The sequence below is a fragment of the Urocampus carinirostris genome, chromosome 13, assembly GCF_059441175.1.
Source record: "Urocampus carinirostris isolate Australia breed hairy pipefish chromosome 13, RoL_Ucar_1.0, whole genome shotgun sequence".
Taxonomy (NCBI): domain Eukaryota; kingdom Metazoa; phylum Chordata; class Actinopteri; order Syngnathiformes; family Syngnathidae; genus Urocampus; species Urocampus carinirostris.
Window position 1 is genome coordinate 40,379,738 of NC_142361.1, and position 17,846 is coordinate 40,397,583.

The window sequence follows — 17,846 nt, forward strand, 5'->3', positions numbered from 1 at the left end:
TGGCGGTTATGTCGACATCCCAATGCACGTCCTGCAAAAGATGGCGTCATATCTGCTAGCAAATGGCGGCCAACCGTCATCTCAATGTGTTGAAGTAGCTCGGATTACAAAGGTGACAGGTGGGGACGACTGCTAGCTCGGCGGCAGCTGTGTTTACGACACAAATAGCTCGCGAGTAACACAGTTGCTATGGCGATTGCGCTAAGAAGGCGTCCATCTCCAACACGGCCCTCCGGCAAATGTGCGGGGTGTCGGTGACGTCATCAAGTAGTTAATAAACAGCAATCAACATATCAAGTATTTTTAGTTTTTAACGAGATTCAAATCGGGTTTCAAATAGAAGCTTTCTACTTTCATATTCGATTTTGTATTTTTTAATAGTATTTTCAATAGTCTTTTTCTGTATTCCTGTTGTACTTCTGTCATATTTTTCTAGGATTTCTGTGCTCGTATTAATGTAAATATATATTTTTGTCGTATTTTTGTAGTAATATTGTACTGTTTTGTGGTATTAATGTAGATATTATTCTTTAGTGTAGCATAGTTTGTAAAGATGAAGTCGTTAGCATGTAGTCATTAGCAAAAATTTTCAGCATAAAGCAGTTAGCATTTAGACGTAAGCATCACTTTTGGCATGTATCCACTAGAATAACTCATTAACATGAGGCCATTAGCATAATTTGTAAATATGAAGTCGTTAAAATATTGCCATTACAGTGGAACCTCGGTTCTCGACCATAATCCGTTCCATTTCTTTGTACGAAAACCGATTTGTACGAACGCCAAAGTCGTTTTTTCCCATTAAAAGTAATGTAAAATCTTTTTAATCCGTTCCAACACCCTGAATGTTCACAACGAACGTAAACATGAAGCTAACCCAGGCTAATCGTACGTTCGCGTTAGCATAATCTTCCGTACGAAAGATGACGCTAACATGAACGTGTAAAGATAAAAAAATCAGGTCGTTTACACGTCATTTAGCACCCGGGTCTCCACAACAAGTGGTGAGCGGTTAAAGGATAAAGAAAAGAATTATGAATAGGATTTCTTACCGGTTGGCAGAAGCCATGCTCTATTCCTGAAAGAAGGGAAACTCGCACACCTTCTTCATATTTTGCTCTTATTTCTTTCTTAATTGCAATAGTTGTACGCACTACTCCTCTTTTTTCACCTGTAGCAACTTTGCTGCTTGCACCGACCTTCTTCCGAGGCATAATTAGGGGTTAAAACACTCTCTTCACCGCTTTTTGAAACGAAAGCAGAAAAGGAATGCGCGTTGCCGTGACAACAGTTCTTCACGAGGGGTGGGGGCAATCTACACTCGTACGCCGCTCAGCGTCGCCCCTAGCGTACCGGCGTTCGAACTCCGATTTTTTGAACGAAAAGCGAAGCAAGAATTTCTCAATCTTTGGTCGAGAACCGATTTGTTCGAACTGAGATGCGTTCGAAAACCGAGGTTCCACTGTACTAAAAATGTTTAGCATGAAGCAGTTAGTATTTAGCCGTTAGCTTCACTTTTTAGCATAACTCATCAACATTTAACCATTAGCATAGTTTGTAAATATAAAGTTGTTAAAATATAGCCATTACCAAAAAAATTTAGCATGAAGTTAGCATTAAGCCATTAGCATCACTTTTAGCATATATCCGTTAGCATAACTCATCAACATTTACCCATTAGCATAATTCGTAAATATGAAGTCGTTAAAATATAGCCATTACCAAAAAAATTTACTTTGAAAGTTAGCTTTGCCGACAGTGTTTACAGATAGCTTGCGCTAATACTGTTACTGTTTTTGTAAAAATTGTGTTTTGTAGTATTAATGGAGATATTTTTTTATAATATTTCTGGATTAGTTTTTCTCCCTAATATTTAAAAAGTATTTATCTAGTGATTTTAACGTTATTCTCCAGCAGTATTTCTTTTAATATTTCTGTAGCAATATTTTTGTAGTATTTCTGTATTCTTTGTTGTGTTTCTGTTGTAAATCGTTTGTATTTTTGGTAGTACCTCAGTAGTGTTTTTTTTTTTTTCTCTGAATGACTGCAAAGTAATATATTGGGTTCTTATTTGAAGCACTAAATCTTGATTGTTTTTTGTAGTAGACACTCAAAGGGAGGATAGGGACAACGCTGACACCCAATAAAACTGACATTTTTTATGGGTAGTACTTATATATGCTTTGATATCTCCCATTTTTCTTCAGCAGGCCATATCAATAAGCCTGCTGGGCCGCATGTGTCCCGCAGGTCATAGTTTGCCCACCCTTGATCTAAATAAAACTCAACGTCCTCCTTGTCATTCAACGCGAGTTCCTAACAGGATTCGTATGGGTACTTGAAATGCTTGAATTCTAATGTTGTGGTTTCAAAGTTTGAAAAGTGCTTGAATTTTGGGTTAAGTGCTTGTAAATGCTTGAAATTGTTGCCATGTTTACGACATTCTGACTTGATAGACCACGCATTAAATGTAGAAGAATAAATAAATAAAAATGCCTGCCCTGGTGGGTTGGCTTTGCAATTGCATTTCTTCCCCTCTGAATAACGGCAGCTGGCATTAGTTTGTATGGCATTGTCTTATGAAGTGCCATCGCCCCCGACAGGACAGGAAGAGACCACGATGCTGGATAGAATGGAATATGTCTTTATTGTCTCTTTATGACGAGAAATAACTACAAAACTGGCAAGTTATAATTAAAGTGCGATTAAAAAAATGGTGCAACATTAAGTATCAGCAATTCATACCAAAATATGTATTTCACAAGGTATTCTTTTTCAGTTTTACGCAATAGTATTTGTTTCATGGTTTCTTTAAGCAACAACAAAAAAGGAAAACACTAAGTCACAGTTCTGTGTGTCTGTTTAGGATGGTGAAGGCCTTAGGGAAGAAGTTGTCTACCTTGGAAAATTGGCTTTTAAAGTGCTTCAAGGTACCGTGTGTAAGTTCATCATATTCTACTTGCTGACGCCATCTTCTAGCTGTCATCATATTTGCAGCTTCAGCCAAGCTGCTTCTGTTGCACAATTTTTGGGGTCGGCATTTGTACTGATTTTCTTGCTTTCACCATTTTCAACCTAGAATAAAAGAAAAACGTGAGCACACGTTTGAAATAACTCCACCCGTTTCCACCTTTCCTCCAGCCTAATGCTCTCGGTGGTTGTTAGACATAAAAGATAAATCGGATAGATGTGGTGGGAAATAAATAATACAAATGCTCTTTGAACTCAGTTGGGCATTTGTAGCACATACTTAAGAGAGAAACTATGTCATTTGAAACTTTTCAAGGACAGGACCAAGTCAAGAGTGCTTGAATTTGCCCATGAAAAAGGTCTCGGAACCCCGTCCTAAAAATAAAGCAGCGCTAGAGTGTTAAGCCGTGACCCATTTTTCCATCTGAAAAAGGAGGAGAGAGCTCAGCCAATCACGTGACTCCAAAGCAGGCTACAAATAAATCCTGGCGGATTTCTCCTGCCACTAAAGCTCCTTTCCTTTTTTTTTTTTTTCCTCTCGTGTGTTTTTCCGTTTACGGGGCCGGCCTCGTGCAATCATCGGGAGAAGCTTTACCTCAAAAAGAGAGAATAAAGCCTGTCCTATGACCGCATGATGCGAGCTACGGAATTTTTCGCTTTTTGAGGTAAAGCTGCCGCGCGTGCAGAAAACCAGGGCGTCGCCACCTTACAAACTCATGCCAGCTGCCGTTAATCACGAGGGAAAAAGTAATGCAATTCGATGAGACTCGATTTATTTTTCTTCATTTCATGTCGTCTATCTATTTGACCACTCGTTAGTTGTAAAACCAGTGCAAAATGAGCACAGCGTAGCAGCACGATGCTAGACTCGCATGGGGATTTTGCTATGTCAAAGAAATACACATTTCTGAATATTTATATAAATGACTGTTGGTACGATAGTTCATGAATTTTCTTTGCAATATTTTCTGACGAAGTTCTCAAGCATGACCACGGATACGACTGTCCTATCATTCTTTTTTCTATTAAGTCTTTGTGACAGGTCGATCTCCGAGTGACACGTCTAATCTCATTAACAAGAAAGACGATTCTTTATTCGAAAAAAACTCAAAAGTGCGCGGACTGAACCCCATCTAGGTTTTGAAACGGAGCTTCTTTTGCGAAACGGTTTTCTGCTTTGTTTGAAAAATCCCATAAATAGTAAAAGTTCATCTTTTGTTGATCGTATTCCTTAGAATTGCATATGTGAACGCTGATTGGCCAATTTTTTGTTTGTTTGTTTGTTTGTTTAGTCTATATTATTTTTGTTATCGTTCTGTTTTTTTTTTTAACTTTCTATCAGATTCATAATTTGTATTTTTCTTTTTTGTACATTTTAATTAGTTTTTTTAATTTCTATTTCAGTTTATGATCAATTTAGGTGCTTTTTTCCATTCATCTTTGTTATTGTTTTTAATGTTGTTTTTTTCTGCATTTTGTTTGAATGTATTTTAAAAGAAAAAGAAAACAGATACTGATATCACACTACTATGGATTTCCTTTGTAATTTTCCTAATCACAATTCATTTTCGAGTTCACGATTTGAATTCATCATTTGGAAGGCAGTCGAAAGCGGTACCGAGCACTGTCCCTCGTAACGAAAGCACCGAAAACCTCGCCGTCGTGATTCATTTATGCTAGTTAAAGTCGACGAAAGACGATTTTTCGTCTTTAAAAACCAACATTTTTGACGCCGTGCTCACGACGATATCACAGTTTTGAACCCGAAGCCGGGACGCATTCTACGAAACCGTCTCCATCTCATATATATATATATATATATATATATATATATATATATAGAAAGTGTCGACTTTGCAGTGTCTCGGCGCAAAAGCCGGTTTCGCAACCCTTCCCCCGTTCGTGTCCCGGCCTCCATTCGAGCGTTCTTGTTTACATTCCCCGCCGGGGGACGTCGGGGAGGGGGGGCACGCACTCAAGCACCTCTTAGCGTCATCGCGCTCCACAACTCCGCCTTTCTCCTCGCGTAGAAATGGAAATTCGATCACGCCTCGGAGGACTGAGTGCGTGGCCGGCCTTGGGCGGCGAGGTTTTACGGTAGACCCCCGGGATAAGGCGACCCCCGCCTTACAGCGTGACCCATCTTTATAGCATTCTATCCACGATACGACGCCATCGACACGTTACTTCACGTGTCCAAAAACATGACAGTGTTTGTGCTTAGGTCGAGTCATGTCTCAAGATGCTATTGGTCCTCAGCATATTAAAAGCCGGTCAGCTATATGTTTGCCTCTTGACATCATGAAGATGCCAATTTGTTTTTGGTTGAACTCCGTCCCATAATACCTTTCTCTCTGTTCATTCAGTGTAGAATCGGATGTGCCTCATAAAGACTACATGAGAATGTGATACTGTATTTCATTTACTTTCTTTATTTATTATGGGTCCCATGGCTTGCAGTGGTGCTAAAGGGAGAAGCAAAAACATAACCATGGAAACGATGCTTGTGATGATCAAGTATATTAGGAAGGGACGTGAATCATTTCCCTCAAATTTGGAAGTCTTCCAAGGGCAATGCAATCCTCACAAGTTGTAGGTTTGAAATCAGTTCGATATTTAATCCGCCAACTCCATCTCCTTCTGCATCCACAGCGACTCCACTGTACCAGTTCAAGTCACATATCTGGACCAAAGTACATACAATTTAATTTTTCGTCTAGATTAAGGTTAATTGTTCCGTGACTTGTATGATACACGTAAGTGGTAGTTAAGTGATGGCGTCTCGAAAATGCTGATTTGTTATTGTCTGAACTAATTCCCGCAATGCCTTTTTCTTTGCTCAGTTGAAAATCTTGTGGGATTTGTGATGAATAATACTTATTCTAACATATAACAGCTAATTTAATTTACAATATTTTACTATTTTTGTAAGCAATATTGATAAACTTCAACAGCATACCTTTTACAATATAAATAAATGAAAATATGACATTAAATATTTGTTACATCCCAAGCAAAATATTCAAAACTAATTTTTATAATAAATGACACCTTACATCGACAAAACTTCTCTAATTTCCTATTCGCTACCGCTGCTAAGCAACATTGCTGATATGCTGCATTTGACGAGAGAGCACGCACTCATTATTTTCCTGTGATCTACCAGTACTGCCTCGGTGATCTACCGGTGGATCTCGATCTCCATAACGAGCACTTGTGCGTCAACCTCACCCCTTCACGTCAACAAGTTCTCCTCCTTTCATGAAGTCTTTTCTGCAGTCGGGCGGAAGCCGAGGATGGCCGCATTCTTACCAAGGCCCCCGCACATTCCCCCGGAGGACCCACAGCCCCATTGTTGAGACCCCCCCACCCCTTCCCGACACTTCCTGTCCCCCTCCCTCCTTCGCATTCCCTGAGTGCGGTCAAAACCCCCGCCCGCTCCCCAACCACTCTGTCCCGCTGCTCCAAATACATTATTTACTCTCCTCTGCAGCCCCCTCCCCGTTTTTTCTCTGAAGAATCAGGACAGTGAGAAATCACACCGCTGGACCCCCCCCCCAAAACCCCTGTCGAAATGACATCGGCCCCTCCCGTGAATCCCCTCTGCAGTCCCTCCCCAGGGATAGCGGGGATTTGCAAAAACAAGCTCGCCGGAATTCTCCCATGCTATTCACGGAGAGGGAGAGGACAAAAAATCATAGGTTGCGGGGTGAACCTCGGTTTCACCCCAACCGGGTCCGCTTGATGATTGAAAACAGGAAGGCAGAAAAAAGTCCCACAATAAAGTCCGACGATGATCGGCACCGATATTTGGGAACGGGACGGGTATCGGGATTTTCATTTATGGGACGGGACCATTACATCAATTTAAAATCGGGTTATTTCGCGTATTTTCAGTTTTCGCGGGTTGTCTTGGTCCCCATTAACCGCGATAACCGAGAGATTTTGCAGCATTGAGGGCGATTACTGCCTTTTGGGCAGAATCTATTTTTCAATTGAACAGATTTTTAACAAAAGTTTTTTTCAGATCAAGTGGGGGTGGCAGTAGCTCAGGAGGTAGAGCGCTCGTCTTGGGATCAAGGGATCCCAGTTCGAATCCCGGCTCGTCCGTGTTACATGTCGAAGTGTTCTTGGGTAAGACACTGAACCCCTAATACCCACAATAAGCAGGTTAGCGCCTTACATGGCTGCACGGCCGCTATTGGGAAATGTGGAGCACATTGTAAAGCGCTTTGGGAAGTCTTTGACTTGAAAAGTGCTATATAAATGCAGATCATTTCATTTCATTTCTCTCTTCCGACGCTACCCGAGCACGCGCCTTCTGATTGGATAAGTAACAGGGGGCGGAGTCGGCAAAGCAGGAAGAAGACCCTTACGGCAGTAGCTCTGCTCACCGGTCCGGACAGGCCTGAGAGTCGAGACCGCTGATGAGATTGAGAAAACAGAACCACCCTTGAAAAGGCAAAGTCCGCAAAAAAAACAACCCAAAGAGCAAACCTACTCTGAGATGACATCATTACTGACTGTTACCTAGCCTAGCCGCGGTGAGCCAGACCTGCGACACCGCTATTGCTTTTTCTCCCGACTTCGGTCCCTTCCCGGACCCGATAACGATCCACGGAACGACCGCCAGTGATCAGCATTACTTTGTGATCTCCTGACTTTTTTTCAATTTTGTAGATTTTTTTTTCAATGTAACGAGCTGCTAAAAGCGAGCTGAGCTTTGCAGTTTTGGTGGCCATGTTAACTTGGGGGCCCGCCCTGTTGTTTGACAGACTGCATACACCAGCCTATCAGTCGTGCACACAGTCAAGCCCACCCAGCACGCACTCAAAGGCCTCCGCAACCTGCTCCTGTGATACCGTTGGATGTCTACTGCAGAACACTATGCACGATACGTTGATATCAATGTCAATAAAGGCGGTTTAAGTGAAAGTCCACGTCGCACAGAACCGGCAATAACCGAAGCGTGGAGTAGCGAGGGATTACCTTAGTATATTTCACTTGAGTGCAATATTCAGGCATATGATTAACTCATTCAGTGTCAATGGCAGTTGAGAACATCAATTATTGTTCCCTTTATTTTCTTAGTTAAAAGACATCAATTTGCTTTTGCTTGTGAAACAAAACAATGATAGGAAACCACCATGGAGATTACCACTCACGAGACCCCTTCTCAAGGTTTCTTATTAACCTCATGCTTAGGTCTTTGAGTATTTCCTTGCTTGCATGACAGTTTCAGATCAGAGGCGTGTTCAGGAGAGTAATCAGACATGTAGTCGCTTGTTAATCGCTTGCCGCGCACTGCTGAACGTTTTGTAATCGCTCACTGTGATTGCCTTACTGATCCAAAATGGCCGACGACAGTACAATGGATTTCGTTCTACAGCTTGCTTTGAGCGAGTTGGCTGATATGAGCGACAGTTCGCATATTGACACAGTTAAGGTTATCCTAAACGCAGTGGAAGGGTCATACCTGTCTTGCATTGTTCACAAACATTACCAGGCAATGTAAGACGATATATTACATCGCCAACAGCACTCGTCAGGGTGAGATCCTCCATGTTCAGCACTGTCGACGCCATGTTGGAAATCAAAGTAAGCGGTCTTTCTCCCGTGATTACTCGGGCACGCGAGCGCTCAATAATCATTGGCCGTTCAGAAGCTAGCGATAGCTAGCGATAGCAATCGCTCACTCTCCTGAACACGCCTCGGGGGTGTCATTGTAACCTGTGCAGTTCTTTGAGACATCTTGTGATTAGGGGCCAAACAAAGAAATGGGACTTGACTCTGTAAGTGGAGAACTGTCAAAAAATTCCCGATTATTTGTCAACAGCGGCCCGGGATTTGTCACGCCAAATCTGCTTTTCTGGACAAAAAAGCGAGAGAGATTACGGCCTCTCGTCAAAATGACGAGGACGTCGAGCGCTTCTCTGGAAAAACGATTTGTTGAGATTTTAGTCGAGCTGGCCATTGTCGAGTCGGCTTAAGCCGATCTTTGCGTCCTTCCGACCGACAAAATCCTCCTTGGGGAAATCAGCCGCCGGTAACAGTTTTCTCAGCCCTCCTTCCGTCGCCGTCTGATGATGATCAATTTTTTCGATCGACGAAACTTCATTCGCCCTATTTTGCAGGATTAGATCTATTTTGCATTTTTAGCTGCGCTGCCATTGACTGTTTAAGACGTCAAAGATCCATTTTAGCTAGACTGGCTCAATAGTTTGGGATACATTTCAGCTAGACTGCCTTTGACTGTTCCATACGTCAAAGATCCATTCTAGCTAGGCTGCTATCAGTGGCTACAGAGACCAAAGATCCATTTTAGCTAGGCTGGCTCAATAGTCGGGGATACATTTCAGCTAGACTGCCATTGATCGCTATATACGTCAAAAATCCATTCTAGCTAGGCTGCTATCAATGGCTACAAAGGCCAAAGATCCATTTTAGCTAGGCTGGCTCATCAGTTGGGGATACATTTCAGCTAAACTGCCATTGACCGCTATATACGTCAAAGATCCATTCTAGCTAGGCTGCTATCGTTGGATACAGAGACCAAAGATCCATTTTAGCGAGGCTGGCTCAATAGTTGGGGATACATTTCAGCTAGACTCCCATTGAGCGCTATATACGTTAAAGATCCATTCTAGCTGGGCTGCTATCGGTGGATACAGAGACCAAAGATCCATTTTAGCTAGGCTGGCTCAATAGTTGGGGATACATTTCAGCTAGACTGCCATTGACCGCTATATACGTCAAAGATCCATTCTAGCTAGGCTGCTATCAATGGCTACAAAGGCAAACGATCCATTTTAGCTAGACTGGCTCAATAGTTTGGGATACATTTCAGCTAGACTTCCATTGATAGCTATATACGTCAAAGATCCATTCTAGCTAGGCTACTGTCGGTTGCTACAGAGGCCAAAGATCCATTTTAGCGAGGCTGGCTCAATAGTTGGGGATACATTTCAGCTAGACTCCCATTGAGCGCTATATACGTTAAAGATCCATTCTAGCTGGGCTGCTATCGGTGGATACAGAGACCAAAGATCCATTTTAGCTAGGCTGGCTCAATAGTTGGGGATACATTTCAGCTAGACTGCCATTGACCGCTATATACGTCAAAGATCCATTCTAGCTAGGCTGCTATCAATGGCTACAAAGGCAAACGATCCATTTTAGCTAGACTGGCTCAATAGTTTGGGATACATTTCAGCTAGACTTCCATTGATAGCTATATACGTCAAAGATCCATTCTAGCTAGGCTACTGTCGGTTGCTACAGAGGCCAAAGATCCATTTTAGCTAGGCTGGCTCAATAGTTGGGGATACATTTCAGCTAGACTGCCATTGACCGCTTCATACGTCAAAGATCAAATCTAGCTAGGCTACTATCGGTGGCTACAGACGTCAAAGATTCATTTTAGCAAAGTTGCCTTAAGGCTGCTACAAACGTCAAATCCATTCTAGCTTGGTTGCTATTGACCTCTTGAGACATCCAAGATCTATTCTCGCTCGGACACACAGACAACTTAAGACGTCAACGATTGTTCACGCGAGGCTGGCCGAGACGGCGATTGACGTCAAAGATCTATTCTAGATAGGCTGTCGTTGACGGCATTAATGTAGTACCAAAAAAACAGAAGGATTCACCGGACGCAATATAAGCACAGGCACAGTTTCTGAGCTCTCCGATATTCTTCCAGGAGCAGTTGCGTCCTTTCCTTCATACATAGGCTCCATCGAACCACTCCTAAATGAATTTAACGCTACCCTGGCCAATGCCCTGGATTTAGTTGCGCCCATCCGGCATAAATTACGACCTAAAAGACGCACACCTTGGTTTAATGATGAAACTAGATCCCTTAAACGAGAATGCAGGAAATCTGAAAGAAAATGGCGCGCTACCAAGCTTGAAGTTTTCCATCAAATCTGGTGTGATAGTTTGTTGAAGTATAAAGCGGCCCTGGCCTCTGCAAAATCAGCCTACCTTTCGAAAGTGATTGCGTCACAAAAGAACAATCCCAAGGCCCTTTTTGACACTGTAGCATCACTTACAAGGCAACAGACTATCCCAGATAGCTCCACCCATTCTGCTCACGACATAATGGTCTTCTTTACTAAGAAGATCCAGAGCATACAGGAAGAAATTGCTAAAGACAATATTAATTCAACACATAATAAAGCACTCAAATCCCTAGATGCACGACATGGTGGCTGTCCAGGGACTTGGTCCCATTTTAGTGAACTGTCACTCGAAAATCTTAAACAGATGGTGAATACTGCCAAACCGACGACTTGCCAGTTCGACCCACTTCCAGGTTCACTTATTAAAGGTCTCTTTGGCGTTCTTGCACCTTCAGTTCTAAATATTTTAAACATATCACTCGCCTCTGGTGTAGTTCCAGCTGCTTTTAAGTCCGCTGTCATTAAACCCACACTGAAACGACCCAACCTAGATCCAGAAAACTTATGTAATTATAGACCTGTGTCAAACCTACCGTTTCTTTCTAAAATACTTGAAAAAGTAGTGGCACAGCAGCTGAATGATTTCATGTCCGATAACAATCTCTTTGAATCGATGCAATCAGGATTCAGGGCTAACCACTCTACTGAGACAGCTCTGATAAAGGTAACCAATGATCTCCTACGGGCAATGGACTCGGGCGCATCATCACTTTTGCTGCTGCTGGACATTAGTGCTGCATTTGACACAGTGGACCATATTATCTTGCTAGAACGGTTGGAAAAATGGATTGGTCTCTCAGGAAACGTCCTATTATGGTTCAGATCTTACCTCTCAGATAGGACACACTGCGTTAAATATGGCGAATTGACATCTGAGCCATTTAGTGTAACTTGTGGTGTTCCGCAGGGTTCAGTGCTTGGCCCCCTTCTCTTCAGCATTTATATGCTTCCACTAGGTGATATTATTCGCAAGTATAACATCAGTTTCCATTGTTACGCAGATGACACTCAACTCTATCTCCCGATGGAGGAATCTACCACACTAAACTGTGGAACTTTGGAGGCCTGCCTCACTGAGATAAAAGAGTGGATGTCACTCAATTTCCTGCGTCTTAACCCTGAAAAGACTGAAATGTTAGTAATTGGTCCTTCTAAGTCCCGTGACTTATTCTCTAAAACCGCAGTGAACTTGGACAATTGCCACATCACACAGAGTGACTCACTTAAAAATTTAGGTGTCATTTTCGACCCTGATCTGTCCTTTCAAACACACGTGAAGAAAATTACTAGAACCGCTTTCTTCCATCTCCGTAACATTGCTAAAATTCGTCCTATACTTTCTCAGTCGGATGCGGAAATCATAATTCATGCGTTTGTTACCTCCCGTCTCGACTACTGTAATGCACTACTTTCCGGTCTTCCGATGACCAGACTCAAGAGTCTTCAGCTGGTACAAAATGCTGCAGCGAGGCTTTTAACAAGGACAAAAAAGTATGATCACATCACCCCAATTTTGGCTAACCTGCATTGGCTCCCTGTTAGCCTAAGATGCGATTTTAAGGTTCTCCTACTACTATACAAAATCATACATGGACTTTCCCCCTCGTATCTTTCAGATCTGATCTGCCCTTATGTCCCGGCCCGAAGCCTTCGTTCCGAGAGCGCCGGTCTCCTGGTGATCCCAAGAGCCAAGAAGTGTTCCGCTGGTTCGAGAGCGTTCTCCATCCGGGCACCGGTGTTGTGGAATGCTCTTCCCCCTGATATCCGATCTGCAACCTCGGTGGAAATGTTTAAATCTAGGCTTAAAACTCACTTCTACTCTATAGCATACGAGTAACCTAATCTTCTTATATGTAATAACTTGTGAAGCCCTTAGAGACTAATTGTGATTAAGGGCTATACAAATAAAAATGACTTGACTTGACTTGAATTACATGTCAAACATCCATTTTAGTCAGGTTGGCCGAGACGGCCATATTGGCCGGAGAGGGAAAGCTATTGACATCTTAAGACGTCGACCATCCATTTTAGCGAAGGTGCTATTGACAGTTGTAATCAGCAATCTATTTCGGCTCCTTCTACAAAATCCTTCCGGAAAGGCAACACAATTACAAAATAATATGAAGAATAAATCAATACAAATGGGGAGGGCCACTTTCCTGAGCGCTTCGCGACGGAGTTCCCTTCAAATCTGTCGGTTGTCAAAAATAGCCGGCTCACCGCCGATTCTGCGCCATTATCGATTCATGAAAGGATCGACGCGCTTTTAGCCATGCTAAGTAAGAGGAAAGCTAAGTGAAAGCCCCCTCCATCCATTAGGATGTTTCCCGTCATCGTGCCCGGCTGGGAAATGGAGGACTGGTGATGTCATCCCGGCCAGAAGATGACATCATTTTGATAATGATGACCTATATATCATATACTCATTTCAATGAGCTTATTTTCTATTACCAGATATTTTGCGTTGCCTTTAAAGTTTCAAAATCTTTTACCTTGCGAAACATTGTATAGAATAGAATAGAATATGCCTTTATTGTCATTGTTACGACATGGGATATGCTGTGACAACGAAATTGGACGACTCCAGGTCCACATTTACAGTGAGGATAAGGAAACAAAGAGATAAAGGAACAAACAACTAACTGTCTTTGTTGTAAGTAGGCTTTGTTTTCCTTCGGAGGGGGGGGGGACAAACAGAGTTGGTGGATACAACCGGAATGTTTGATGTTTGATCTTACATTACACATAGTCCAGTGTTTTTCCCGAATTGCTCAGTCCACATATTGAATGGATTTGGGAGTACAGTCCATAAACATGCCCGATTAAAGTCGCCGTCGACGATAAGCATGCGATGAGATTAGACACGGCACTCCGGAGTAAGCACGTATGAAAGACTTTAAGGGCAAAAATAATGACAAAGTAATGCTTATAATACGAGAGCAATGAAACACGACTTCATCGTAACAGTAATGCATGTCTCGAAATCTATATATTGTTTACTGCATTTGTTTGGGACTTTTTCCAGTCAAATAATGTTGCTTATTTTAAGATTCAATTCTCTCATTTTCCCAGGCAGTTGCGAGTTTTACCTATTGAGAGTATTTTTTATCTCATCCTAATAAAAAGTATTTATCTTAAAATGAGCAAAACTCATTTTAGAGATGTTTTTTTTTCCCAAAATTTTACTAAAGCATTTAAGAATACAATTGTAATCTATCGACTATTTGTGACCAGGGAATAACATCAATACAATTTGATTTTAGACATAACAACATTGGACGATACCGAGTACGATACAAACGATGTTCCTGCAAGGGAGACATTGGCAGTACATCGGCGCCTGTTGCTCGGCAGAATTCACAGAGCTCATTTTTGGTTTTTTTTTTCTTTTTTGTTCCAAAAACGTATTAAATAAGAAGAAACAAATAGTCTTTTTTTAAATTAACTGCCAATTTACCTTTGGATTCATCTTTTTTTTATTCTGACAAATCTTATGCTGGAGTTGATTGTTCGAATGATTTCGAAGTATTCACGGTATCTATATCTAGTATCGTTTTCAATGAATACGCAATAGTTTTGCATGAGTGTTGTTTTAAATGGCATCATGTAACCATTTTCTCGGTTCATATAGAGACATCGTTTTTCTTTGCTTTGTTTTAGCTGTATATGAGCACTTTTTAATAACCCTTTTTTTATTATCGAGACAATTTTGATTTCAGCATTTATTGCTGTTTTTTTTTAAATCATTATAAATTTACATGGTATCCAAATCTTGTATTTTTTAAAAGAATACTATAGTTTTGTAGTAGTATCTTGTAACCCTTTCCTCATACCATACAGAGACGGATGATCATTTTTCTTTTTCTTTTTTAAACTTGTTTTTTCATGCAGCAGAAACATTAAAAAAAAAAAAAAGTTCCCGGTAAATGGTACTATACCAACGATATTTCTGCAAGGGAGACCTGACAGTACATGAGTGCCTGTTGCTAGGCAGAATTCACAGAGCTTATTTTTGTATGTGTATAGCAGCATTGGTACTGGTATCCAATTCAATGAATGGATGGATCCCTTAAGCGCCCGGGTGGTAGGGGCACCATTTTCTGTGGTGTGTCCTGGGCAAGTACGGCCTGGTGGCGCCCAACATGTTTTCACCCGGTTAGGCTGACCACTGCACTACGGAAACAATACTAGATACTTTTGCATTAGTATATCTAAAGGGATCTGGTATCATGGAAGACTTGGCTCATATATTCGTTTTTTCTTGATAGAGGAACACAAATGCTTTTTCGGGAAATCTTACGATACCGAGTAGGAAAGAAACGCTATTCTTCCCAGGTAGATGCGACGGCTTTTTCTTTCCCCTCTCGAATTCGTGGACGCCTCACTCGACGAGGAACGGACGGATCCCCCGCCGATGGTGGGTACGGTCGCCATGGCGACGGACGACCAGAGGGGCCTCTTCTCGGAAACGGGCGAGCGCTCGGGATCCGAGTCGACCGAGGGGAAGACCGAAGGATGCCCGAGAATACGGGACGGGGCCCCGCTTCCAAATCATCATCCCGGGTGGCGTCCTGGAGTTAGATTTCGGGATGACGACGACGCTTTTGTTTTCATCCGCGGGATTAAATGAAGGTGTTTACGAGGTCTGCGTATGTTGCGTGTTGCCATGGCGACGGGAGGACTCAGCTGGGAGCACGTTGCCAAGTAACAGCTGAGATGTGAAGAGCGGGGGCCGTTGGATGCCCATTGGATGCCCGTTGGACGCCCCCGAAAAGAAAAAAGGTGAAAAAGGATTTGGCTTTCCTCTTTTATTTCTGCTCAAGAAAACGAGAGAACATTTTTTTCTCAATAAAACACGGGCGCCTGTTGCTAGGCAGGATTTAGAGCTCCTTTTTGTGTCCACCCATCAAGCGTTTGAGCCCTCAACACATTTTAGTTTATATTTTCCGGTTCTCATCGAAGGTTTTCATACAAAACGAGTTTAACAAATACAATAAATTGAGTATTTTAGCATAATCTATACATTGTTTTCCCCTCATTAATACACAACTCATTATGTTGGTACTCTCTATTTTCTCTTTCTCTTGATTTTTTTTTTTTGCTTAAAAAAGATGAACTAAAATGAGAAATCTTATAAAGTATGTAAAATAGTCTTCCAGTGGAACATCCATTTATAGAGTATTAAAGTCATGTTGAATACGTTCATATTTTTTCTCATTAATACGCAAACTTTTCATTTTTTCATTCAACTCCCAATTTTTTTTACTACAGTAAGTTGAAAAAATATAGAAATGTTGATATTTATTTTGCAGTGCGGTAAGCAAAATGTATTGAATTCATCTTTTTATCCATTTTGTCATTTTTAACTTATTTTGCTGCAAATATGACTTTCAAAAATATATTGACATTGAAAAAAAACGTGCTACAATAATGCTAAATGGCTCCTAAACAAATGGTTTATTCATTTTATACATTTTCTGGGGGATTCCTGAAAATACAAATAAAAGATCTACCAAAATAAAATAAGAATAGTAAAACACAAAACAATTTTAGCTTTCGAAACAATGAACACTAAATCCCTAAAAGTGCAAAACAATGAAATATTGGAATATGAACTCTTCAGTGCTATAAATGAATGATAAAATGAAAAAAAAAATGAACTATTTACTATTACACCAATCTAAAAACTTTTTAATTGAAGTACTGTAACACAAATAGCAAAAATCAGCAGTCTCCAAGATGGAATGCACTCTGCTTGGGAGGAATCGATATCATCGAAACGAGTCCTTCCCTCTAGATCGGGGAACTTGTGTCTGTGTGAGGTCGGGGCAAAATTGTATTTTACCTATGAAAATTTTTGATCAAAAATAGTCTACAGTTCACCGTCTTACTTGTTTTTGTCCTCCCCATTGAACTCAATTATCAGCCAACACGTTTGAAAGCAAGTCTGACCTATTGAAGCCGCACATAACGGCAGAATTCATGTCAGTTTACAGCAGCCCATTTGTCATAGATAGGAGCAGCGCAAAAATGGACTAGCTGCAAAATAGCAAATTTTAGCCGTCAACGTCGACAACAACAAATATATTCTTTTGGCGGGCGCTGGATTTCTTCCTTTGAAAGTACTAGAACATCCAAGAGGTGTACGAACCATGATGCTAACATTTCTGGCTAGCTTGTTTTTCTTGAGTCCACCCCCTCCGGGCTAAAAATGCGAGCTTCGGAAAACAGCCGCTCCCCGTGCAACAACAAACCCCCCTCCGAAATGTCGAGTCAGCAAAGTTTCCAAAGGTGTCGGTTCCCAAGCTTTTTTTCAAACGGGGTCACGTAAAGAGTCGTTATGGAAAGCGTGACGCTCCCTTTTCCGAGCTGGCACCTTCACAAAAGTCTGGGGAATTGTAGGTACATGATTATGTCACACAGACCCCCTCCCAACATGCCCACCCCCACTCTTTTATTGTGGCGGTTCAAACGCTTCCTCCGGCGCTCATTAATAACTCGCGTTTTATTTTGTGTGTCCTCGCCTGAGCGTGCCGATGGGTTGCTATGGCAACCGGAGGCTGACGTGCGTTGCTGTGCGATGCGGGGCTCGGAGGGATGTGTCTTGGGCGAACGAAACGGCTCTAGAAGCTGACTCTTGATTGGTATATAAGAAGTCATTGATTTTTTTTTTTTTTTAGATTTGTAACTGGTTGAATTTATATTTCATGTCTTTCAGGATTAGCTTTTCTTACACGAGAAATTTGAAATTATTTCTGTAATTCTTAGTTCATTTGTGTGTTGTGTCGTGTTTTAATGTTACATTATTGTAGGTAAAATACCAGTATTTTTTCCCAAGATTTTTACCTCTTTTTCTGGCTTTTTTTTTCCTTTTTTCTACTTTTTCCAAGCATTTTCTTTCTTGACACCACC

At 41.5% G+C, this 17,846-nt stretch overlaps 1 protein-coding gene across 2 annotated transcripts in view; it reads left to right on the plus strand.

Moving 5' to 3' along the window:
- The window catches only part of LOC148354547 (uncharacterized), a 44,977-nt gene that overhangs the window by 732 nt on the left and 26,399 nt on the right, over positions 1-17,846 (plus strand). Inside the window, exon 2 of one of the 2 annotated variants that reach the window (XR_015852379.1) lies at positions 2,867-2,930. Coding sequence is in view for 1 of the 2 variants with exons in the window: in XM_088350636.1 (XP_088206762.1) it covers positions 15,674-15,716 (43 nt within the window). In the remaining variant the exon portion in view is untranslated. Of the gene's footprint in view, positions 1-2,866; positions 2,931-14,879; positions 15,717-17,846 lie in introns of those variants that run through there. The other variant, XM_088350636.1, reaches the window with a different exon arrangement.